The sequence below is a fragment of the Engraulis encrasicolus genome, chromosome 14, assembly GCF_034702125.1.
Source record: "Engraulis encrasicolus isolate BLACKSEA-1 chromosome 14, IST_EnEncr_1.0, whole genome shotgun sequence".
NCBI classification, from domain to species: Eukaryota; Metazoa; Chordata; class Actinopteri; order Clupeiformes; family Engraulidae; genus Engraulis; species Engraulis encrasicolus.
The window spans coordinates 34,311,133-34,338,261 of record NC_085870.1 but is presented as its reverse complement, the minus strand read 5'-3'; the positions used below and the strand labels follow the sequence as shown (position 1 = coordinate 34,338,261).

The 27,129-nt window shown below is 41.1% G+C and overlaps 1 protein-coding gene across 2 annotated transcripts; it reads left to right on the top strand.

Annotated features, from left to right (window-relative positions):
• The first annotated feature begins 4,339 nt into the window (after positions 1–4,339).
• Positions 4,340–20,351, top strand: cyldb (cylindromatosis (turban tumor syndrome), b). Of its 2 annotated transcripts, none has more exons than XM_063215525.1 (14): positions 4,340–4,457; positions 4,944–5,351; positions 6,165–6,303; positions 8,616–8,866; positions 9,143–9,308; positions 10,772–10,916; positions 11,427–11,534; positions 16,223–16,302; positions 16,725–16,791; positions 17,061–17,199; positions 17,748–17,856; positions 18,253–18,371; positions 19,266–19,470; positions 20,122–20,351. In XM_063215525.1, exons 2-14 carry the CDS (start codon positions 4,944–4,946, stop codon positions 20,292–20,294), a joined length of 2,109 nt encoding a protein of 702 aa, XP_063071595.1. In that variant the 5' UTR covers positions 4,340–4,457; the 3' UTR covers positions 20,295–20,351. The 2 variants fall into 2 exon arrangements, with proteins under 2 accessions (XP_063071595.1, XP_063071593.1); XM_063215523.1 differs by having other exon boundaries at positions 4,853–5,351.
• Positions 20,352–27,129: the final 6,778 nt, after the last annotated feature.

The following is a 27,129-nucleotide window of genomic DNA, read 5'->3' as shown; positions in this document are numbered from 1 at the left end:
ACTAAATGACATACATGGTATTTTAAGTTGGCTAAGGAACACTGCATATGATAAAATTTTGAAAATCAACATGGCTTCGAGCGGGATTAGAACTCACAACCTCCATATCTGTAATCCAACCCCTTTGCCATTGATATTAAATGACATACAATACATGATATTTGAAGTTGGCTAAGGAACACTGCATATGATATCATTTTGAAAATCAACATGGCTTCGACTGGGGTTCGAACCTCCACCCCCATATCCCTAATTCAGCACATTTGCCATTCATACTAAATGATATACATGGCATTTTAAGTTGGCCAAGGAACACTGCATATGATATAATTTTGAAAATCAACATGGCTTTGACTGGGATTCGAACCCCCAACCTCCATATCTGTAATCCAGCACATTTGCCATGCATACTAAATGACATACATGGCATTTTAAGTTGGCCAAGGAACACTGCATATGATATAATTTTGAAAATCAACATGGCTTTGACTGGGTTTCGAGCCCCCAACCTCAATATCTGTAATTCAGCACATTTGCCATCCATACTAAATGATATACATGGCATTTTAAGTCGGCCAAGGAACGCTGCATATGATATAATTTAGAAAATCAACATGGCTTCGGGTGGGATTCGAAACCCTCAACCTCCATATCTCTAATGCAGCGGCATGCATTACCACTAAGCCAAGCAGCTAATTGTCATGCATAGTCCAGCAAGACTATATTACATTGCATTGCAGAGCTTAACAATAGACTTCTAGAATGCTTGCTCGCACCTGCTCGTTAAGAATGGAATCTTGAGACAGTGACAGTTGAAATGGAATCCTTCACTGGCTGCACCTGTTGTGAATGAGCGTGGTTACATGCACATTAATAATGCGATTAAAATCGCATTATTACATTACTCCGATTAAAGAAATGTCATGTAACTCGAATAATTCGATTGGAATCAGATTTTTAGAAATCCGATTAGACGACGTGGATTATCTGATTTGGGTCCGATTGGATTTGTCATGTAACAGAATACTCCGATTAAAACTGGAGTATTCTATCCCTCGCGCTGTTTTTATCAACTAATAAAAGGTAGACTACGCTTGATTTAGCATTTAACATCGGAGCCTACAATGGCCAACAAAACAAAAAAAAAGTCCACTTTTGGACCGAGGAGGACAGGAGACCTGTTAGCCTACAGACGCAAGACCACCAGATTTTAAAATAGTCATTAGAAAATGGGGAACTATTTTAAATGCCCCCCCCCCCCACGGAGCCTAATAGCTGCATCCACATAGGAATGTCTTTGATTCTTTGGAAATCCTCATTTCAGTCAGATGATTCTATGTGTGCCACCAGCGAAATCGGTAGCCTACTTTTGATGATGGGCTACTGTCTGAAAGATGCACGAGAAACTCGGCAGCACTTGCAGAAACGTCTGTCGTGATTGCTTCAGATTGCACAACAAACTTCAGCCCGGCATCGATTAATGCAAAGAAGAGGAGGTTGGCAAAAATATTCATTTTGTGTAGCCTAATGCCAGTTGAAGCTTTTTGTAATTGTTGCATTGGGATCATGGACTTGTGCGCAATCATGTAAGCTAAGCAAACAGAGCACATAACAACCTAGCTTTATTCTGTAGTGAAACCATAAGTAAATTACGCACCCTTGACCCAACCGCATTCGCGAAACAAGTCTTGCATGACATGGCTTTGGGCCGCTTCTGATGGGTTTTTAAAAAGTGTTCGTAACTGCTACGTAGCTAGCAAATGCACTAACTTCTGACAGTCTGGCAACAGGGCAAGCCAGGGATCTAGCCAACATTAAAAGATATAGGCCTACCGGTAGTCGCATTTTCCACAGCACTGTTATAATAATTTCCCAAAAGCACCGTTATAAAATCGATTCTCTATCTGTTAGCGTCCAGGTTTGTGTCAGGCTATGACCATCTTCAGCTAAAACCTGGGTAATTGCACTCGCTGCTTGTTCTCTATAAGTGGCTGGGAGAACAAAAAAACTTGCTTGTTACATCCAAATACGAATTAGCACCGTGGTCTAGTGATATGATTGCATATTACAGTTTAATGCACCATCTAGATGAAACAAACAAACAAACAGCCAACTTCCGAATGATATGGTCAATTTTGAGGGGATTCCGTGACAGCTCGCTTACTTGCTTTTGCTGAGGTTCGCTGCCAGGGGATTCCCCCGGCCCTTCCCACCCCTTACGTCAAGTAGCGACAACTGAATTAATTCCTTTGGCCGACAACCACTAAGGTTATTTATAACTAATTTATTTAACAAGTGACATGTTCAACCGCTGCAACATTTTGTCACGTTTTCAAATACACACATTGTTCGGCAGCAATAGGCCTATAGCAGAGACTTTTGGTTGTGCTTCTGTTCTGTTAGTTCTAGGTAGACTACCGTAAGCCTGGACGCGTGTCATTTGAATAGTTTTTAGGCGTATGAAGCAGGGAAGAAAGTGTGTTTGAGAATGGATGAAATGACTTCTTCAGATAGCTTGGCCTACGAAACAACGGTTGTTTTCTTTTAGTGACGCAATAGAGTGGCAAAATGACAGCAATTTGACCTCTATCTACAGCGTTATTTTCAAAGACAAAATAGATGATGACAAAATAGATAAATGATAGATGATGACAAAATAGATAAATGAAAACAGATGTGTGCTACTGTCCACTGTAGGACAAATCTTGGGGTAGAGAATCAAATCATCCAATTCGATGACGTTCATTTAGCATGTAGACCGGACCAGATCGGAGTATTCCACGTTCTATTTATAATCGGAGTAATGCTTAATCGAATTATTAATGTGCATGTAACCACGCTGAAAAGACAGTGTATTGAGCTCTAAACTGGGGAGAAAATGAGAATGAGTTTTTTGTCTTTACAACATCGTTGTAAAAAAACTAAAAGGAGTTGGCACGTGTCCTTTTCACAGATCGGAGTCATGCTTGTGATCTCTCTAACAGTATTTGAATGAAGTTTATAGGTTAAATTTTTCAGGCACAAATGGACCTCCGTGTGGGACATGCGCTGATCTCTTGAAAAATGCACTTTTCGAAAGAATGGGATTCTCCATAGAGCCAGGCCTGTTTTTTTTACAAACCTGCCATTTAAAAAGTATTGGGAGTTGGGAGATGAAACTTTCACAATTTGGAGACATCCCATAGAGCTCGCTAACAACGCGTCAACTAAACTTCTAGGTGAAAGTGTTGATGTTTTATGACCGAAAAAGCCTCCTACACTCTAATCTCTAGAGTGGCGGAACTTTGGTTCATGAAGGTTCCACCATAGTTTTCAATGGAGACCCAGGCTTTAACAAAATCGCCAAAAACGGGAAAACGACAAGAGACACGGAGAAGCCTATAACGATACGCGATCTCCAAGCCGAGCCGGTCGTTTTAGTGTTTGAACGGTGTCTCTATCTCGAAAGGCCTAGGAGGAGATCCATTTTCTATTTTTACTGCCCCTGCACAAGACCAAGCTATAATAAATAAATAAAGAAACAGGACTTAGAGATTACTATAATCGGGCCTTGCTCTGCAAGGGCCATGCTCTGCATGGTCCTTGCTCCGCAAGCCCGCTTAATAAGCTAATTGATCATCAATACTGTAATCAGACGACCAATGCATGTTAATCCCTGCCATAATAAAATGACAACAAAAATGTTTTCAAACTGGATTTTAAAATTCCAACTGAGCCAGCCTGCCTAATATTAAGGGGAAGAATGTTCCATAGGGAAGGTTGGAATCATCTCATGAAGTAGTAGAGTAGCCTACTTTTATCAATGCCCAATGCAATTAGTAGGCCTAAGTAACCAGTAGGAAATGCCAATAGGCTACGACACTGATAAAATGTACACATCATGTGCCAATGAACTAAAATGAGCTTGAATTGCACTGTAGAGGTAGCCTGCCACGTTGTTGTTGTTGTTGTTGTTGCCGTTTCAATTATTATTACTTCATTACATCGATACCACACAGGCTATGTTTCTAAGCCCCCTTCCCCCTCATTTTGAAGGGTCACCTTGTCCCTCCTGTCAGAGCAGTTTCGAGTAGGCTACCCCCAGGGCGTCGCCATGCAGGTAACTGACCTAATGTTTTTTTTTATCACCGGGTCACTTATTAATAATGCCTATACAAATTCTGTAAAATGTGCTATTCTGATGTAAAAGGAATATAAGCCGGGCTATTTCTGCTTGACAATGAATTCATCTGTCGGCCAGGCCATCACGCGGTGCACATACACGGAACTCATTTAATTTAAAATGGGCGTGTTCGGTCGTGCTGAGGTCACGCGGATATATGCAGCGGAAAAAAACTTGTTGCATAACCGAAGCGACTCAATCTATGCCCAGTTGTAGTCCCGGGATGTCTACAAGGAACCATTATCAGGACAACTTTCGCTATCATCACAAAAAAGCCAGACAATATTGACCTAAGGTGAGTAAAAAGTTCCGATTTACCATTAGTTACTTTCTTAAATCTTAACAATACACGAACCAACCATAGGCTATTTTGAAAGTCAATGCACCCATACCGGTGTACGCGCAAAGTAAATGAAATGCAAAAGGTTAAATTGTGCCATGGTTAGTAATATTGTAAGATCATTTGGATTGCATTATCTTTTTCAGCAGGTGGGCGCGCAGATTGAACTATTGGGGCAGCGGTGTATTTTGAGTCAGCCAGGGCGCGCGTTTTTCGCTGTCTGTAGAACTGTTTAACACACATTGCTCTCTGGTGACTTTGGCTGTAGGCTTCATCACACTAAAATGTAGAATTCTTCTGTTCATAAATCATGCCTCATCATCTTACATGTCGTGCCTTTTTGATTGCAGTTCTGTTCAACCACAGTTACCACTACAACTAGCCTACTTGACAACTTCTACGTGTTGCCTCTTCTTTTCGTCCCCCCATTCCTTATCGAAGATGGATAAATATTTCATCGTCACCCGTGCCACGGCTCGTAAAGGCTTTCCCCGCGGTTGCATCGGTCGAATGGAGGCAGAGACGCAGACCGGGGAGATTGTCGGCCTCATCTTCGGCAGCGGCGGTGGGGTCACCAAAAGAGGTGGCCTTCTGCAGCGCGAGGAGACGTACCCCCTCACGCGCCACCAGGCGCAGCTCCTTCTCTTCGTGTCACCGGCCAGCCGCCGACTGGAGGTCCTCTGTAATCAAGCTCTCTTCAAGGCCATCTGCGATCTGGCACAAGACGACTTGGTCGTGGTGCGCCACAAGAAGGGTTTTCAACCTTGTCTGGTGAAGAACCTGATGCAAATTGGACGCAAGGATGGTTCGGATGACCTCACCATGTTGGGATTTGAACTGCAAAGTGTGGTGAGTATCATTTTTGCCTTTTTAACATTCTTTTTAACATTCTTTTTAACCTTTTTGGGACTCCCAGAGCAGGGAAGCTTTTCATTGTATGACAAACAAAGGAGCAAATGACAAATAAAAAATATCTTATCTTCTCTCTTGTGTCCCATTACCAATTAATCACTGATGGATGTCTCATCAGATGATTTTCTGATCATTGATTCGTTGTGGCAGAGGAAGATCTCCTCTTTGAGGTGGCGAGGTGGTGAATGTCTCAACATTGGAAGGTTATAACCATCTTACAATCACATTCAATTACCAAATCAGCTGATTACGGAAATGACTGGAATTATGAAATAAGCATAGAAGCAGGGCTTTCTCTTGGGACCATTCTAGGGGTGGGCAATTATGTTGGCCCAAGGGTCACATAAGGTGTTTAACATTTACTGAATGACCTGATGCCGCAGGCAACTTGGCCCCTGCAAATAATAAGAAATGGTGTACGCTGACATAACTTGTCAGCTTTGCCAGTCCTCCACATTATAATGAAATGTATTTACTTAGATGTAGCCTATGTACTTGGTTAACTTCACAAGTTCACAAGACCTCCTGTTTTAGGTAGTTATTTTAGGGATGTTGAGTGACCGTTTGAATTTGGATTCAAAAGTTTTCTTTCTTGACCACATGAATGGCCAACTGGGCCTATATCATAGGCCTACATGCACATATGTACTGCATCGCCAGACAGAGATGGTAAATATCTATAGACTCCGACCCATGGGGGAAAGGGGAGCTGCTGGTCTCAATAGTTCCTCTGTGTGCCATCTTTTTCAGTCCACACAGAGCGCAGACCAGAAGGTGTCTTCCAAGAAGCCCGCACCGCTGCCAGTCTTCTGTGCCGCTGACATCATACAGGTGGCAGCAGACTACAACTCACCTGCCAGGTTGCCTTTGAGGGATAATCACACCATTGGTGAGTGCCTCTCCTATCTGTCATCATGCCCGCACTACGGTTGTTGTGTGTGCTGACCTCTTAGTGAACTTAGTGAACTGCACATGAGATGTACAGTATGCACTTGAACATTCTGTCTGTGGTGTCTCAGTTGCTTTGGTATTTCTGCAACAATAGAGGAATACTCATGTGTCATATATATAGTGGATAGAGATGTACAGCTCCAGGCCTTTTTATTAGAATACCATGAAAAAGTTGATTTATTTCCATAATTCCATCAATAATGTTAAACTGTCATGGATTGTAGATTCATGGCCCAGTTTTTTAACTATTCCAATCATTAATTTTTTTCTTTTTATATACGTTGGCCTTCCAGCTCAAAAAACCCATGAATTGGGGAATTCGCATTATTAGAATATTGTTATAAAACCACTTTTTTCTTCATCGAAATTCAGGTCACATTAAATCAGTTGAAATTTGGTACTTTCTACATAACATGCAATGGTCAATACTTGGTTAGGACATTCTCTGTCTTCATAATGGCCATGATGCATTTAACATTGAAGTCAATGGCAAAAACAGTGCATGGGAGTTATGGAAGCCCAGATATCCTTGATGCTTTGCTGTCAGCTGTTCTTGTTTGTTGACCTGGTACCCCACACTTCACTCTTCAATATACCCTGTAGATTTCCATGCCACGTTTTGGCGCTAACTCACCAGTTTAATTCTAAATAACCAGAAATGGAACCCCATTGAAAATGAATGGGGTTTTATTTCTGTTGAGTTAGAACTAAACTGGTGAGTTAACACCAAAACGTGGCGCGGAAATCTTCGGGTATATTGAAGAGGGAAGTGTGGGGCACCAGGTCAACAAACAAGAACAGCTGACAGCAAAGCATCAAGGATATCTGGGCTTCCATAACTCCCATGCACTGTTTTTTGCCATTGACTTCAATGTTAAACGCATCATGGCCATTATGAAGACAGAGAATGTCCTAACCAAGTATTGACCATTGCATGTTATGTAGAAAGTACCAAATTTCAACTGATTTAATGTGACCTGAATTTCGATGAAGAAAAAAGTGGTTTTATAACAATATTCTAATAATGCGAATTCCCCAATTCATGGGTTTTTTGAGCTGGAAGGCCAACGTATATAAAAAGAAAAAAATTAATGATTGGAATAGTTAAAAAACTGGGCCATGAATCTACAATCCATGACAGTTTAACATTATTGATGGAATTATGGAAATAAATCAACTTTTTCATGGTATTCTAATAAAAAGGCCTGGAGCTGTATACATGTGGATTGAAGCCCTGGTAATAATTATTCACACAGTGATTGTCAAAGTACTTGCTGCTGAAATATACATGGTGTATAGGAGCTATGCAAGATTTATAGCATTTGTGGACAACAGGCGCATAGCATTTCAAGTTAGCTTTTTATCAAGTCGAGTCAGCTTTTATTGTCACTTTCTTCATATGCACAAGTCATACAAGGAAAATGAAATTGCTTTTTTCTCTCTATACCAAGCTAAGACATAGACATACACAGGACTGATGTAAAGTGCAAGACGGGACAGGTAAAAGTGATGGACTGGTAACAATAAGTGATTGATAATAAATACAAATGATCATTTAATATTGAACATTTAACATGTAGACAAAAGGTAGGATAAAAGTAGAATGGAAGACATTACCATAATAAGACAATAATGATAGTGACAAAAAATGTAAAAAAATTAAAATAAAAAAGAGTAAAAAAAATTAAAAAGAAAGAAAAAATAACATTAATCTGGGTACTAATGATTTTTCCCAACAGTTTCGATCTCACTGTTAACAAGTTCGAAATGAGTGGTTTGTCATTATGACATAATATTGGCCATTGGGGCCACCAGACAGAGTACGTGTCTATGTACAGTACTTGTGTGCCTGCCAATCAAGATGTGTTCAGATGAGGATGGCTGATTGTCGCTCGGTAATCGTGGCATCTCAGACTAGGCCTTTAACGACAGGGGACATGTGACTGAGCTGAGGTGGCGATCTTGAAAAACGGGTCGGAAGAATTTTGGAATGCCAGAGGCCTGTCACCAGTGTCGTCTCATGACTCCACTTCTCATGTGGGGGAACATACCTTGAGCACATGCTCTTGTAATAACCAAACTTTCAACTTCTGACACGAGGCAATACCTTTCACAGTCAATGAGCCACGTCAGGTGATATACTGTGTGTTTTTTTCCCCTCTCAGTATGTTTTTAACAGTCTCATCTCATGATTGCTTTTTGTTTGCTCCCCTCCTCTCCCCTCCCCTGCCTCCTTTTTTTGTCCTGCAGGTACCAGCAGGAAAACAGTGTCGCGCGTCAACTCTTTGCCATCCAAAATAGGCCTCCTGAAGAAGGCGTTATCGGAGCAGAACACCCCGGATATTAATCGCCTGTCTGAGCACCCTACGCCCCCTCCCCCCGCACTAGAGGTGGGCTCCATGGTGGAGCTGACCTCCAATAAGAACGTCATTCTGTACGGAGTCATCCGGTGGATCGGCGTGCCCACAGGAAAGAAAGGAGATTGGGCCGGGATTGAGCTAGTGAGTTTTGAGATCTGTAAAAAAATAAATAAATAATAATATATATATATATATATATATTTGGACAGTGATTCACCTATGCTGTTGGTAACTTTGCCTACTGCTTCATATAGTTGATGGACACATTAGTCTCTCGAATGGTCTTCATTAGATTGAGCTCTAAAATGTTATACATTTGCTGGAAAAAGGCCCATGTTCCATAACAGTTTATAAAAGCGTGTTATTAAATTTAGCAGTACCTGGTAATAACATTTCTGTAATTTGCTTCTGTCTCAGGACATTGACGTTGGCACCTGCACAGATGGCACTTTCCTGGGCCAGCGCTACTTTACCTGCAAGGGGAACAGGGCCGCGTTCGTGCCCCTGGAGACGTGTGTGCCTGATGGGCGCTTCCACGCCCCCTCCCCCACAGACATGGTCAAGGCCCCTCTCCCCCCCACAGGTGAGCGAGCCCCCCCATTGGCTCCTAAGCACAACTCAGCGTCTTAATAAATACTTAATAGAGTAGAGTAGAGTAGAGTATCGTTTATTGATAGGGGGAAAATTAAGGTGTCAAGTAGCACACACATAAATAAAGACATTGCGCACAAGACATAACACACATATTACACATAAAATAATCATATATATATTGCTCACTGTTACACACATACTTACACATAAAATAACCATATAGCTTACTGTTACATACATTTACATTACATACTTAATACTTAATTATGAATAATAATACTTAATATGTAATCTCCCACATAGTATATGAAAATCAAATCAAATGCTGTAGGAACATAGTTCAATGTGAATTATGTGTAATCTTTTGTAATATGGTATGCTGTATTATGTAAGGGTTAACGTTCGGCGAGAAGGTCGCTACCGTGGAATAGCAGCACGACAGAGAGAATCTTTAGACCCCGACGCGGAGCGGAGGGGTCTTGTTCTCTCTGAAGTGCTGCTATTCCACAAAGCGACCGACTCGCCGAAAGTTAACCCGCTTATTATATGGATATACTTAAATGATTCACACATGCGGGGACATTTCTTTAGACCTATTTAATGTTAAGATTGTTGCTGCGCAAAACAAAACAGTAGGCCTACCGTTGTGGAACACCGCTAGGCAACAGCTAGGTAGGCTAGCCAGGACAACAGGTGTTGTCTATCACAGCAGCTGATTAGAGTGACAAAAGACCGGACCCCCTGCGGAGTGATATGAAACATTCGCTTTAGCCACTGACTTGTATACAAGCCAGTGGCTTTAGCAGTGAACGTCTTGTTGCCATTGACAGCGGAAGCCAGGACAACGGGTGCTGTCTATCACAGCAGCTGATTAGAGTCTTGTTGAAAAGTCGCTTTAGCAGTGAAAAGTCTTGTTGCCATTGACAGCGGTCTGTTATAGACCAACCCGTCCGTTATCGAAAAATAACAGACGTCCGAACGTTGGGGAGCCCCGTTGAAATGAATGGAGCATTCGACAGATGACGTCACAACCATATAATAAGTGCCAATAAATGTAATTTTCAGGTCAAACAGTAAATTAAAGATTGTGTTTAATTAAATGCGGTACTCAATGCATTCCAACGCACAATGAAAAATTATATTTGTACACCACACCTTGTAGTATATTATAATTACATCATTTTTATTTGCATTGTAGTCTGAATTTGTCAAGATGGAAAGTAAATACAATAGTGCAAACACTATCTATTTTAGACAACAAATATGCTGTACTCGCATGCATGCTCTCGTATGTATTTTTTATTGCACATATTTACAGAGAAATAATATTAAAGAATGCATACTTTTGTCATACAAGTGTTTGTCTGTGTTTTTAATGTATGTTTGTGATGCTTTCAAGTGCACGTATAATACGATAATAACGCTGTTCAAATGGCTGTGGTCTTTATGTAGTTGCTCGTGTTGAGGAAGAGGAGGAAGATGAAGAACAGGATGCTGCTCCGCTGTCTGAGTCCGAGGTCCTCACGGTGCTTCATGGCAAAATGAAGGGTATCCAAGGTCATTTCAACTCCTGCTATATGGATGCTACACTCTTCAGGTAAGATGTTCCTGAATTTACGGGTCAGTTGCCTGGAGATTGATAAGCATGCCACGAGGGCCTTTAAAAAAATCTATGAGTATCAAAAGTTGGAATTAAAATGTCTTAAAATACCATCCAGGTCAGATAGAAGCCAAAGGCAATGACGGAATCCAATTTGAATTCGTACACCCTTCTTTTTTTTTCTTTTTTGCAATTTTGACCCTGAAAATTCCCCTTTTTTTTCAAAGCTGGATGGTTCATATAATAGAGTTTTGGGAATATTTGCCACCGTTTGGTTCTAATCATGGGCACACCTGCTCTGCTTAACATACTTCTAATATTTGCATGAGTTGCTCTTGATTCAGTATTTGTATTATAGTACCATGTAATATAGTATATGCACTGTTTTTGAACTGGTAAGTTTTGACAATGATTCATCATTACCTTCATGCAGGCGTATAAAAAATACCTCTCTCTTTATCGCTCCCCGTCCTCTTTCTCTTTCGTTCTGTTTCTGTCTCTCCGCAGTCTTTTCAGCTCGTCGGTGGCCGTGGACAGGCTGTGTCTGAGCTCAGTCTCTACAGAGGGAAGCATCTGCAGGCAGATGAGGAAGGATATTGTCAACCGGCTGCGCAGGTGAGGACCTTATTGACTGCGTTTATATGCGGTTTAGTATCCCGAATATGAGGCATATCCTGGTTATGATCATATTCGGGATAAGGTGTTTATATGTGCACAGAGCATTATATCTCAGTCTCAGTCTTATATCTTTTGTTGGCCGTTATAGAATTCTCTTAAGCCAGGCTCAAACTACACGACTCCCGATTGTGTGTCCGATTTTGAACCATTTGGTCACGAGTGCCCCACGACATTTTGATGCTATTAGTGTTGAGAATGTTAAAGTAAATGTTGACTGCGTACTCCAGCACCAACATCTGCCAAAATCAGTGTACTATACATACAGTGAGGAGAATAAGTATTTGATCCCTTGCTGATTTTGTTGGTTTGCCCACTAATAAAGACACGATCAGTCTATAATATTAATGATAAAATGTATTCTAATATGGAGAGACAGAATATCAAAAAGAAAATCCAGAAAATAACTTTGAAGAATATGTATTAATTGATTTGTATTCCATTGAGGAAAATAAGTATTTGACCCCTCTAGTCAAAGAAGACAAAATACTTGGTGGCAAAGCCCTTGTTTTCTTGTACAGATGTCAGATGTTTCTTTTAGTTAATGAGTTAATGACAATGTTTGTGGATATATTAGAAGGGATTTTTGTCCATTTGAGCTTCTGTTCCCTCCACAGGATTATTATTGGGTTAATGTTTGGAAACTGTCTAGGCCACTTCATGACATTAATGTGCTTCTGCTTGAGCTACTCCTTCGTTGCTTGGGCTGTATGTTATGGATTATTATCATATTGGGAGGCCAATCCATGACCCACCTTCAGTCTAGTAGTGGTGGGAAAGAGGTTGGCATGCAGCATTGTACGTTTACATGTCTCCCTCCATCCATTTCTTCACGATGTGAAGTTGTCCTGTGTCTTGGCCAGACAAACAACCTCAAAACATAATGATACCACGTCCATGTATGATATCGGAGAAGGTGTTGTTCTTGGGATCATAGGCAGCATTTCTCTTCCTCAAAGCACATCGAGTTGTGTTAATGCCAAACAGTTTGATTTTGGTGTCACCTGATTCCAGCACCTCCCAATCATATCCTAATCTAGTTTGATGTTCATTGGCAAACCTCAGGTGAGCCTTAACAGGTTCCTTCTGAAGCAGGGGTACCATACATGCACCGCAGGATTTTAATCCGCTGTGGTATTAAGTGTTTCCAATAGTTTTCTTAGTGATTGAGGTCCCAACTGCCTCGAGATCATTTTCTAGTTCTTCCCATACAGTTTTAGGGTGCTTTATCTCTGATTTTCTGGTTATTGGATCTCCACAAGGTCAAATTGTGTATGGAAGCACAGACAGGCCTAAGATTGATGATTGATGGTGCATTTCTTCCAAATTTTAGGACATACAAAATGATCAAGAGTTTGCTCCTTAATATCCAGGAGCCCATTTCAGCCTTGTTGAGTTCTAAAATCTTGTCCCTGACATCCTTTGACAGCTTTTTGGTCTTTCCCATGTTGGCAAGTTTAGTTTGATTGATTGACTGATACTATGGACTGATTCTGCAGATTCAATGTGTCTTTTGTGCAGGTTACTATTAAAAGGTGTGTTCAATTCATATAACAAGTTGATTGGATGTGCCATTTGATCTGCGGGATCAAAATTCTTAATGGTTGGCAGGGGATCAAATACTTATTTCCCTCAATTAAATATAAATCAATTAATATATATTCTTTAGAGTTATTTTCTGGATTTTCTTTTTGATATTCTGTCTCTCCATATTAGAATACATTTTATCATTAACATGAAAGACTCATCATGTCTTTATTAGTGGGAAAACCAACGAAATCAGCAAGGGATCAAATACTTATTCTCCTCACTGTATGATTTTGATTCTGGTGGACACCCACTACCACTGCCCGCACCAGTTGCGTTCGTCACTAAAGTGCTTACCTGCGAACCACCCGTATTCATACCGGGCTCTGAACTTTTTCTTCCCGTGACTGTGTTACCGGGATGAACCTGCTGACGGCCATGTTGTCATCACGGTTCGCAGAGAAAAACCAAGTACTTTGCGGTTAACATTGCGAACCGACTTTCCAGTTCGCAAACGCCAAGATCTGCGGTGTGAACACACCAGCTGGTTCGTGATTAGGTGCGGGAACGGGCACCGGCACGGTTCTCAGTCAGCCTGAATGTGCCCTCAGAGTCCTTTTTTTGAACGATTTTTTTGGGTCTTTTTAGATTTAATTTGATAGGACAGTGTGAGAGGTGGACAGGAATCGAATTGGTAGAGAGACTGGGAGGGCTCGGCAAAGGACCCGGGCCGGGAATTGAACCCGGGTCAGACGCATGGCAGGCTGAGTGCCCTACCGGTTGGCCACGGCAGGGCTGCCCTCAGAGTCCTTTACTGCCCTCAGGAATTGGGGTCAGACCTGACTTTCTCATGAACGCAAGTAATTGCTTTGGTATGCACTTGGTCTTCTTAGCAGGCAGTGAAAAGGTCATGTTAAATACCTACCTGTCAGGGCTTGACATTGACGTTTTCACCCACCGGCCACTGTGGCTAGTGGATTTTCCAAGTCACTAGCCATTTAGGTATTCCACTCGCCACAAATTTTATATTGATTTTTTTCTTGGTGGTGTATGTCTAACCTCAGAAGATGATGTGCTAAAACAAGATGAGTGTATAGCATTCTACATGGAAGTATATCAAGCAAATAGAAACTTTAAACTTTTTTCTTTAACTTAAATACAAACAGTTGATACACAAGGGGCAAACAACAGAATATAGGCTACTATGATGCGTATGTCATGCCAAGGAATAAGTTGCCAGCCAAATTGGCTAGTGACCTTGCAAGTATTACTAGCCACAGCCCAGTTTTACCAGCATTTGGCCGGTTGCAGGTGCCAGTGTCAAGCTCTGCTACCTGTTATTGAACTGCAGTGGGTCAACCAAAGTGTCCCCAGCCAGCCAACCAATGCAGTGCTCCAAAACATACAGTGGTGTTGAGTGCTCAGCAGGGTTTTTTCCCCTCTTTTGAACAGGTTGTTGTCCGTCTGAAGTCAGACAGGACAAAAATGTGTTCTTGTTGTTCAGATGATCCCATTGTGGAGTTGACTTTTGCGCATGGCCATGTCTTGTTATGTCACAGATATGAACCATGACCTCACTTCGAGCTCTCAAGGTCCTGTGACCTCACCGTGTAATCTAGTATTGTGACATTCCTGAACCATCCGATTCTTTTGAAGGGCTCCTACACGTGAATGATGGGGGCTCTGTTCTCCTCTGTTTTTGTATTTGTCTTGAGTATGTGACCTTCATGTGAGTACTTGTGTTTGAGAGTGGCAGGTCTTTCGAAGTGGGAGGACAGTCTGTTGTTGTTTGGACAAAATGAGCCAGAGGTGGATTCCTTAAAGGACAACTTCAGCCAATTTCGACATGCAGTTTTAATGCTCACACTACCCTGTACTTTTCAGCACCAGAGAATTATTTTTCCCCTTCAGCCTTTTCCGAGATCCTGGTCATTATAGTGGTGGCAGAGTTTGTTTACATTTCAAAAAAGCATCCTGATTTATTCCCAGGTTATGCAACATCAGCAGACAACTAGTAAACAGCAATACCTTTTGGGATAATATTTGGAGTAGGCCTATGTTAAGAAGGTTTTTAATGTAAACAAAGTCTGCCCCCATTAGAATAGCTCAGATCTCGGAAAGGGCTGAGCCGAAAAATGCAGCATCACCGGGTACTGACAGGTCAAGGGTAGCATGAGCAATACAACACCATATTGAAATTAGCAGAAGTTACCCTTTAAAGCCATCTTCTTAACACTGAATATATATTTTTTATTTTTAAAGGGTAACATTTAGCCCAATTGATATGACATGGATCAATGACAATTTTTGCATATTGTCCATGTGCAATTTGGGGCAATGAAAACGCTCGGTGGTGGGACGATGCGATGAGTCCAGGCTTCTTTTGGCTACACCTCCGCGGGTCTTTACACAACTCAGGACTCTGGATGCGACCGAGAATGTCAACAATAAGGAAAAATATGGAAAATATGAAATTAGATATGCTATATGCACAAATAATATTTAGAGTTTATATCCATCATATATTCTATTAGGTTAACAATGTTATATTATAGCCTAATGAAGTGCCACCCAAAAGTCTACACCCTCCAGCGCTGCTGCGGCGCATTGACATAGACGAAATTTTCACAGGCACCTTAACTTTTTTTCTAAATGATCAAACGGTTCACGCAAGGGTATATCTGGTGGATACCGCCACCGTTTAAGGCCGTTTAACTTGTTGAAATTATAGGTCTAGAAAGGTGTTATTAGAGTCTGGCCTATTCTCTGCAGTGCTTAGGTCTTCAATTGTCACAGGGACTGCCTCTATCAGCGTCAGGTTCTAAATGTGTGTTTAAAAGAAGCGGCCGTTATTTTTGACAATGTTTTTTAAAAATATTGTTTATGCAATAATTCTTTTTTTTTTTTTTTTACATATCTCACATTCAAATTTGTATTGTATTGACGTTCTTAAAAAGACATTTAGTGGTGTTTAACCTGCAAGTTACACTTTTAAGGTAAATGCTCAAATAAGCTCTTTGAAAGCACTGAGCCACTATCATCCACTATGGTTAAAGAGCCATAAATCCCATCTTTAACCGCGCGTGTGTGTCTTGTTGCAGGAATGGCTTTGTCCCGGCAGAGAACGTGATGAACTTCCGCAAGCAGCTGGGATGCAGCACGTTTGTCACAGAGGAGAAAGGTGCATGATTATCATTTACTGCACATCAGAGTCTGGTCAAACACAATTTCAATATTCTGCGCTAGCACTTGATTCATAGATTTTGGACAATAATGCACACGTTGAGTTTAACTTTGACTTATTTTTATCCTGAATCAGGAATTTATGGGGCTTGTTTTCCAATTTAAAATGCATATAAAAACACCATAGAAAACTTAAGCAAACCGTAAGCTCTGTATATTTTGCTGCTTGGTCTTCATAGCCCTGTATTTCACACCATTTGTTCATTAGGATTTCTTCAGAAATGAGGTTGAGATGTACTGTGCCTGTGTCATGTGGGCTGGCTGGCGCTGTTGTTTAAACATGATCCCAGTCAGCCCCACCTAGGTCTGCTAAATTTGCAGAGGTAACAATAGTTCATGTTTGTGTTGCTTTTCCCCCAGATCCCGAGGAGTTCATCGGTGTACTCCTTCAGCGTGTTCTGCGTATGCAACCGCTAATAAAACTCAGGTATGCAAAACAGGCTTCCAGACTTACTGTATACTTCATGTGGATAATTAAAACACACGTTCACACACACACACACACACACACGCGCGCGCGCACACACGCGCGCACACACACACACACACACACACACACACACACATACACACACACACACACACAGGCATGCACGAACGCACACAACACACAACACACAACACACAACACACAACACACAACACACACACACACACACACACACACACACACTAATTGTTTCTATTTCACTGCAGGTCGAATAGGGATTCGGGGACGTTCCAGGATGCCTACACGTATCAGATCATCCTGGAGAAGAAGGAGACGGGACCATGCCCCTCCGTCCAGCAGCTGCTGGAGACCTCCTTCATCTCCTGCCAACTCAAGTTTGAGGAGGTGGGTACTAACAAGCCCTTCAATAAAGCTTGAATGCAAGATGGGGGAGATCTGAGGCATTCAAGATTCCTATTATTATGCTTTGAATTTGCTACAATTAATTAAATAGAATTGATTAAATGTATAAAAATTGCAACCTTGAGTGCCTCGAATTTCCTCTGTCTTGTACACGTTTGTGAGTCCCCGCACCAATGTAGCCCGGTTCTCACGCAGACCCTTGTGCATTTTTGCTCAACTTCGAGAACCAGGTTAACACCAATGAGCGTCAAAGAAGGAAAAAAGTGAACCGAACCATGCTCATAAAAACGTGAAAATCATGGTTCTCCATGGTCGATTTTCGCAAGAGTACATTCCGATGATGGCAAATGAGATCATTTTTGTAAGATATAGAGTAAAAAAATGAAAAATTGAGAAATTGAAAAAAATCTTTCTGTCATTCTGCAACTGATTTTGTTTTCAGAACACACATTCAGATATTTTGTATAATATTAAACTACTTGCCTCTATTAACTGATGCCTTTTTGTCTTCCCCATTTGCTATGACGCAGGCCCCATCGTGTCTCATGGTGCAGATGCCCAGATTTGGGAAGAATTTCAAGATGTTCCCCTGCATCATCCCCTCCACAGAGCTGGATATCACAGATCTCTTGCATCAATGTGAGTTCCCATTGGAATACTGCTGTATACCCCTTAACTATTGAATTTATTTAAATTATGAAATAATCTGCTCTAATGTCTAAACTGAAGAAATAATGTTGCTGACAGTAGCTTTTAAAATAGCCAGACCATAAGGGTATCCTATATTTTACTGCCACAAAGTTGTCCTCACTTTTGCTCTTCTATGTATTAGAACTGAAGTGCTTTTATATTTCAGTGTCATTCTGTTAAAACATGAATGACAAGAAAGGTCCTAGGCACAAATAACTTAAGTCTGTTTGCATGTGTGTTTTTTTGCAAGGCTTAGGCCTTATTTAAAATACTTTGGTCGATAAATGAATTGTAAGTGAACTGACAGACTGTAACCCTGGCCTGTGTGGTGTTGTGTGTTGGCAGGCCCCAGGGAGTGTTTCATCTGTGGGCAGCTGGCTCAGTTTGAGTGTGACCAATGCTTCAGAGATCGCAAGCTCCAGCCGGGCAGAATCAAGCAATACTGCAGCACTTGCAACACACAGGTAGTTTTAATAGATGTATTGTGTTCACTATGTCAGAGTAATTAAAGCCCTCGGTTTTCTTTAGTTTCAGGCATGTAAATGTTTTATCCTTAACCTGACCTCTTTTGACATTGTAACTGTCAGTCTAAACTTAAACCATCGAAACATGACATGTAAAGCTTTTACATGTCTGAATCAAAGGAAAACTTGAGACACATGTAGGTTGACTGAACAAAACAAATTATCGGGTAGGTTGACATATGACATTAGGTGGCTTAAAAAGAGGTTAGGCGGGTAGGGGGCTGCTTCAAGTTAAAAAAAAACCAACAACATACAGTATTAGCAAACATGATTAATGTGGGTCTGTCTTGCCAGTTTGACCCGTTTTGTATGTTCATTTGGCCGCATGTTATTGAGCACATGTTGCTGTCACCGGATGTGTTACGTACAGTTAATACTTACAGTAAATACCAAAACCAGACATTGTTTTGAATTGTTCTGCACTGTTTTGCCTGTTCACGTGTTATTGAGCATGTTACTGTCACCAGATGTGCCACTAGTAAATGCCAGAACACCCAACTTCATATGTCCTGTACTGTTGTGCATGCTCACATGTTATCGAGTGTGTGTTTCTGTCACCTGATGTGGCATGGCCTGCAGTAAACATTGTTCCAGGCTACCATGTGGTTTTTGCCTCAGGATGATCCACTTTTTTCTTTTTTTCAAACAATGTGGGGTACATGAACACACCTGTACATACAGTAGATGTACTGTAAAATTATAAATCATAAAGTGAAATGATATATTATCAAAATGACACCCATGCCTGTCTCGTGTGTGTGTGTGTGTGTGTGTGTGTGTGTGTGTGTGTGTGTGTGTGTGTGTGTGTGTGTGTGTGTGTGGTTGATTTTACAGGTTCATTCCCACCCTTCACGGCAAGGTCACACTCCGCGCAACACATCGCTACTTGCTGAGGTCAGCACGACGGGCCCAGTACCCAGGACCAAGATGGAGCTGTTTGCCGTGCTGTGCATCAACACCAGCCACTACGTGTCCTTTGTCAAGTACGGCCCCGGGCCTCGATCCTGGATGTTCTTTGACAGCATGGCTGATCGCTGCGGTAAGTAAGGGGGTTGCCCAATACGTTGCTGAAGTCACATGCGAGTGCATGACATGTTTTTTGACATTCCGCAGACCTGACAGGCCGTCATGTGGCGCTAAAATCACATTCTCCGTTTCTTGGAAATGTCGTAAGAAATTTTAAGAAGTCCAGAATGTTTTCAGTTTGTCACAAGAACATTTAGTTCCGATTAGTCAAGATAATCAATTCATCTTTACAGAAGAGAACTTCCTCGCTGAATGTTTAAGTTGTGATTCATATGTCACTTCAAAGTTCCACAGGAAAGTGGGTTTATTCCACAAACAAAATATTCCATCCATCCATCATCGGTCTGCCTAAACCCCTCCACATTCCCTGAACGTAAAGGAATCTGAAAAAGGCGCTCTAAGTCTGGGAAATGGCATCACTGACTTGAAATAGAATGTATTGTAAATATTGTAATGACTTTTATTGTGTTCAAATCAAGTTCAAATCGTTTATTTGATTTCAAGACCTGACGTCTATATTAACTTCAATGAATGAATGAATGAATGAATGAATGAATGAATGAATGAATGAACGAACAAATGAACGAACGAATGAATGAGTGACTTGAGTAGATCCTCCTCTTGTAAGACGCCTGACGTCCTATATGTTCCTTCACCCTCACAGGCGATGACCACACCGGTTACAACATTCCGGAGGTGAGAGCGTGCCCTGAGGTCGGGGACTTCCTGTCTCGGCCGGCGGAGGAGCTGGCGCACGTCGATCTGTCCCAGGCCAGCGAGATGGTGCGCAGGCTGCTGAGTGACTCCTTCATGTGCCTGTATCAGTGCACCAGATAGACCAAGGTTCTCAATCTTTTTTTTAACAAACGTCCCTCACCTCATCACAAGCCCCCCAACGCCCCCCCCCCCCCCCCCCCCCCCCCCCCCCACACACACACACACACACACACACACACACACACACACACACACACACACACACACACACACGCACACCTCCACCCCCGAGGACACCCTAACTCCCGCTAGGACGCTGTAGAGCCCCCGTTGAGAAACGCAAAGATACTAGACCACAGTGGTAGTAGCAGTAGTAGACTCTGGCCTGGCAGGAGCTGGAGTTGGATCCTGGCTGCTACCACATTATCAGACGGCAGTGCAGTACTGTAACCTTGATCCTGTGGCGGCGCCGCAGCATAAACATGTCAAACAACCGAGCGAGGACAACAGGATCTTTTTGGTCTGCCTAATGTTACACATCGCAGGCATCAGGCGTGGAAGTGGATGTTTATCCAGCAACACAGAACTCCATGTTCCAGTGACTGCCAAGGTCTACCTCAGCAGTTTTAACCATTCAACTGATCCAAATGAATTCAAGTGCTGGGTGCTGTTGATTTTAAGACTATATCTTAAGATATGAAAATGTAATTTTATTTATTTATGTTTGAGACGTGTTGATATTTTGTCTATGTAGGTCTGTCATAGAAAAAATGATTGTGTCCTTTTATCTTTATGTTATTTCTATTGAAGGTGCATTAATTTTGACAGGTTTGACAAGAATATGAAATGTATTAGCCTACAAGTTACAGTACAAATGGCTTTGGCTAACAATCATGGTTAAGGGTGAATTTATTGTGAAGTTTTTTTTTAATTGTTTGACGATCACATATTACCCATGTATTGAAGTGCCAATCTGACTTGTATTTGTATGTTTGCACAATGGCATTAAATATTCTGTTCAGAACGTTATATTTTATTTTACTGTGTTGCTTTCAAATATCAAGAGGAAAATTGATTTTTAAAAGAGGATTAAAATTCTGCATCTGCTTCTTGTTGTTTTGTTGCATTACACACATAATATTACAATGATTCATTTATACCCACCTTAACCCATTTTAGCCCAAGCCTTTTTTAGGAAAAGGTGCAGTCTCCCTATTAAAACCTAAATATCTGAGCCTCTGAAGCTCATAACCTATTTTTGCACTAGAACGTGTTCATTCAGCTCTAACATGCCCATTTTTAAAAAATAAAACAGCTTAAATCTCAAGAACCTTAATGCAGCGTATATGTCGCTCCAGGACACAATGGGTTAACATAGGAGTTGAACTAATTATGTTAGAAGAACAGTATGGGTTAAACTAGTCAGGAGGACTCCCTGGCAGAATTGTATTATTGTAACTCAATGAGAGCACTTCCTGGTTAAAGAAAACACAAGCACTGGATTAGCCTGCTTAAATCAACAGGGACTGATTTCACATGGGTTAAGCCTAGGCCTAAACTAAGCTTTTTGAATGAGATTTCCAGGAGATTTTCAATGTAAATCTTTCTTTTTCGGCTGAAAACGAGGGTTTACATTTTTAAGAAGTCCTATTTGTATTTCGTTACTCTTCAACACAGGACTATTTCAATACAAGGGTCGCAAGTTCTTTGACTCCCCATTTTATATATTAGAATTTTGCAGCCTTATAGATTCTAAAACTTCTTTCAACAAATGTGATCGCTGTATGTGAAGTGTGCAATATACAGTATATGAACACATCAGATCATAACGTCACATATTGATTGGAAATGTGCTGCAACAGCAACCAGGAAAGCAAATATTACAAAGCTACTTTGGAGTTTATGTTACAGAAGAGTCACAATAAGCTAGTGATGTCCTTGTAACTACTGAATCTCTCAAATTTGTTTTCCATACACCACGCTCGCCACTAGATTGTTGTGGTGTGTCTCTGAAGTAGTCATATATTGTAGGAAATAGATCTAACTCAGTTTCTTCTTTTTCTTTTCTTTTCATTCTTTCATTACAGGGTTAGAACCATGGCTTGATGGTAGTTGCGTCACTAGGAGGGCACAGCCTGGCCAATATGCAGTAGACCCGGGTTCGATTCCAGCCCGGGTCCTTTGCTGACCCTTCCCCGTCTCTCTCCCAAACATTTCCTGTCACTCTCACATACTGTCCTGTCACTAATAAAGTCTAAAAGACTGAAAAAAAAGAAATGTAAAGGGACACTTTATGTGGAATATACACTCGCCTCCAAAAGAGTTGTCGCCTACCCATCTGTTTGGAATAACAGCTAATAACCTGACTTTCAATTAATCACTTGGCTTCAGAAGTCACTCATATGAAAGCTACAGCCCTCTCGAATGAAAATTAATGTACAAAAATTAATTTCATGCACCAAAGAAAGATTGAGCCTTTAATGACCACAGACAGGGCAGATTTTCACAAGACAAAAGTTTTGTCGCCTATCGAACATAATGTGAAAATGAGCAGATAAGTCACTTCAAAACACTTCAAATACGCAGATCGGGTGTCATACTTAATCACTGAATCACTCTCACCTCTCCAGAAAATCAACTTTGGCCTTAGGTGTATGTTTAGGGTCATTGTAATCATCGAAAGCAACACAATGAAAATCAATGGAGTTCAATGAGAGATGGTGACATATTTGCTATTCGTAGAGCAATACATTTTTAACTTCATGATGTAATCAATGATAAAAGCCCTCACACACCAGCAGAATGCATGCAGCTCCACATAAGAGCTGTATCCCTCCCATGTTTGACTTTAGGCACCATGTATTTATTCCAAATTCTTCACCTTTAACACCAAAGAAGTCTCTCCCACTGTCCTGTCTCAAAAAGCCAGCCAAGAGTATGTCAGGCCTAATTCTGACAAAAATGAAGGCTAATGGGACTCATACTCTGAAGTCAAGATCCCAAGATCAACCATTTTAGAACTGATAGCATCAAAACTATATGGTGTTGGAGATGAAGAATATGAAAAAAGAGAAATGGTGCATAACGTGAAACATGGTACAGATACAGCTCTTATGAGGAGCTGCATGCATGCTGCAGGTGTTTGAGGGCTTTTATCATTGATTACATCATGAAGTTAAACATGTATTGCTCTACGAATAGCGAATATGTCACCATCTCTCATTGAACTCCATTGATTTTCATTGTGTTGCTTTCCATGATTACAATGACCCTAAACATACACCTAAGGCCAAAGTTGATTTTCTGGAGAGGTGAGATTGATTCAGTGATTAAGTATGACACCCAATCTGCGTATTTGAAGTGTTTTGAAGTGACTTATCTGCTCATTTTCACATTATGTTCGATAGGCGACAAAACTTTTGTCTTGTGAAAATCTGCCCTGTCTGTGTTCAATAAAGGGTCAATCTTTCTTTGGTGTATGAAATTTATTTTTGTACATACATTTTCATTCGGGAGGGTTGTAGCTTTCATATGAGTGACTTCTGAAGCCAAGTGATTAATTGAAAGTCAGGTTATTAGCTGTTGTTCCAAACAGATGGATAGGCGACAACTCTTTTGGAGGCGAGTGTAAGATGATATGACAAGACGCTGGAACTGCCAAACTTTTAACTCCAGTTCAATGCCAGAATGATTAGTATTCAGGTATTCACCTGTACACACAATCAATTGGGTCCACTGGGGAAAATGGGGAGATCAATAAACTGTAACAAGTTCTCTGTCTACACAATGCAATTCTATTCATAATCAACACCATTACTTGTTTGCCTTGGGCATTTTCCCAAAGGCCCTATTGTAGGCTACATAGGCCTACTTATCTTGCCAAGGCATATCCAACCCAAAACACTACAGTATCAGTGGTACAGTGTCTGCAAGTTATAGGGATCCAAGAGACACAAGACTTTATCATGCTATTCCAGTCAATCCCTAAGGTTGTTGAGGGGGATGAAGAGGGTTTTCTACTGGCTGCAGTGCTAACCCGATGTCATCTTTTTGTCACAGAGATCCTGAGCTACACCTTCAACCTAGACTGAAAACACCTACCAACTAGACTGCCTGTGCAGTCGCCTTCGACTGCTTAAGGTATATCCCCGAAACGCGATGCTTCCAGTCCCCCATCATTCCTACCACTCCCGTCCACCATTTCGTAAACGTATATGATACATACAGACGTGACATGACGTGCATAGGCTTAAAACCAAACGACTATTGTGAAAATGAAGCAAAAAATGGGGCAAATGGTAATACTGTTTTAATGGTTCAGTGGATATACCATATTAGGTACAGTGTAATAACCAGTGTAACAATATTTAATACAATGTAATTTTTTTACTTACATCATGTGTTTGTGCGTAAGTGGTATTACATGGTATTGCATATTGTTACACTGGTATTACACTATATTACATGGTATTGCATACTGTTACACTCGTTATTACACTGTACCTGATATTGCATATTGTTACACTGGTATTACACTAGTATTACATGGTATTAAATATTGTTACATTGGTTATTACACTGTACCTAATATGGTAGATTCACTGAAATGGTGAACCATTAAAATAAGGTGTTAACATGCAAATCAATCCACCCAGTCAGAAGTTATGGGCCAAATGAAAATTCCGCCATTTTGAAAGTGCTGTCTTCCAAACTCGAATCAGTTCATGAACCTACCCTAGAGCATTCACACACAAAATCTGGGACAAATCCATCCACCCGGTCAGTAGTTATGGGCCAAACAATAATTCGGCCATCTTGAATTCAGCCATCTTGAAAGTGTTGACCTCCAAACTCGAATCAGTTCATGAACCTACCCTAGAGCATTCACACACCAAATCTGGGACAAATCCATCCACCTGGTCAGAAGTTATGGGCCAAACAAAAATTCGGCCATCTTGAATTCAGCCATCTTGAAAGTGTTGACCTCCCAACTCGAAGCAGTTCATGAACCTACCCTAGAGCATTCACACACCAAATCTGGGACAAATCCATCCACCCGGTCAGAAGTTATGGACCAAACAAAAATTCGGCCATCTTGAATTCAGCCATCTTGAAAGTGTTGACCTCCCAACTCGAAGCAGTTCATGAACCTACCCTAGAGCATTCACACACCAAATCTGGGACAAATCCATCCACCCGGTCAGAAGTTATGGACCAAACAAAAATTCGGCCATCTTGAATTCAGCCATCTTGAAAGTGTTGACCTCCAAACTCGAATCAGTTCATGAACCTGCCCTAGAGCATTCACCCAAAAAATCTGGGACAAATCCAAACATCCGTTCAAAAGTTATCGCGTTAACACGAAAGACCTTACGCGGCGGCGGCGGCGGACGCGGACGCGGCGGACGCGGCGGACGCGGCGGCGGCGCACGCAAAACCATTACATCCCCGACGCTCCGCGTTTCGGGGATATAATTATCATGGCTCAGGACTCACTTTGTCTCCTAACACTTATTTACGTAAACACAGGGTAACAGTTTTGCACAAATGTTATCATTAGCAGAGTGAAAGTGCACCTAGGGGTGTATTACAAAGGCCTACAAGGTCTACATTCATATTTCATGAAAACATTGTGAGAGCTGCAAAGTTGTAGTAAGACTTCTGATCCTCCCCACTAATCATATGTATTTATGGTAACACTAACTACTGGCTCTGTTAATATCAAAAGAGTGTTGTCATCATGACGTTTGCCTCACCGACCCAAACACAACATTTTTGATTTTTGACTTAGAGTCCCAAGTGCTCCCTTTTGTTAAACATTGCTGCCTTCTACTGGTACAAAGAGTACACAACATCTAAAGTTGCAAATACTTATAATAAAGAATACCATATGATGTATATACAGTAATAAGAATAGTACACACTGCATGTCATTTCATTGGTTTCAGTATTTTAATAATATTTGACTAAATGACACTGTTCTTTATAAGCAGTACATTAAAGTAGATCATGGCAATACAGAAGATAATAATGAAAACTACAATCCAGGCAGGTTTTTTTCTGTTTGCGTAAGCTATTTTTTGCTAAACAAATGCACAGAACTATGGTATTATCAAATTAACCAAACTAATAGCAAAAAAAATGCTTTTCGCACAATTTTCAATTTTATAATACATACTTTGTAAAATGTAGGCTACCAAAACCAGTCCACTCGTTTTGCAGAACTGTGAAGACAACTCACGGCTTAGCACAATTTCCAAATGATGAACACACTCCTAGAGTGACCTCATCAAAATGACGAAAAGAAGAAGAAGTGTGTGTTTAATTTGTACTATCTGTCTTTAATTGTTGCATTGTGTGTTAGTATTGTAATGGATGTGTTAACAATCTGGTACTAAAGGAGGGTCTGTTTGTTTTTACAACTGCCTGTAGAAGCAAGCAAACCATGTTGTCAAAAAGTTGTGCAAAAACTGATTGAATTACAAAAAAATTAGATTTAGCGGTCAGGATAAAAACTGTGATGAGACTGACCTTAGCTAAATATTAGCTTCCTTAAAATTATTATTTCAGTGTACGAGCAGCACATTAGTTTGATCACATAGACTAGTTTCTCTCAACAGGGGCTCTACAGCCCCCCAGGGGGTATTGAGGAGCCCTATGGGGGGCGTTGAGAAGGATGCAGCTGAGTGGGGGTGGGGCTTAATTCCCATTGAGGGGCATAAGTCTATTTAATTGTTCAATACTAAGGGGGCGTTGGCAGGCTTATGATGAGGTCAAGGTGGCGTTGGGAGGCTTATCATGAGGTCAAGGGGGCATTTGTTCAAAAAAGGTTGAGAACTACAGTCATAACCAATATGAGTAGCCTATAAGTCTTCAAAAGTCCATAAATATCCTATGGTTAGTCTGCCACAAGCCCTCTGACATGATCCCAGCATTATGGTGGCACAGCAACAGA

Coding starts and splice junctions, on each gene's coding strand:
- cyldb (XM_063215525.1), top strand. CDS start 4,944: ATGGATAAATATTTCATCGTCACCCGTGCCACGGCTCGTAAAGGCTTT. Junction 9,309..10,771: donor GGCCCCTCTCCCCCCCACAG/GTGAGCGAGCCC, acceptor GTCTTTATGTAG/TTGCTCGTGTTGAGGAAGAG. Junction 10,917..11,426: donor ATGGATGCTACACTCTTCAG/GTAAGATGTTCC, acceptor GTCTCTCCGCAG/TCTTTTCAGCTCGTCGGTGG.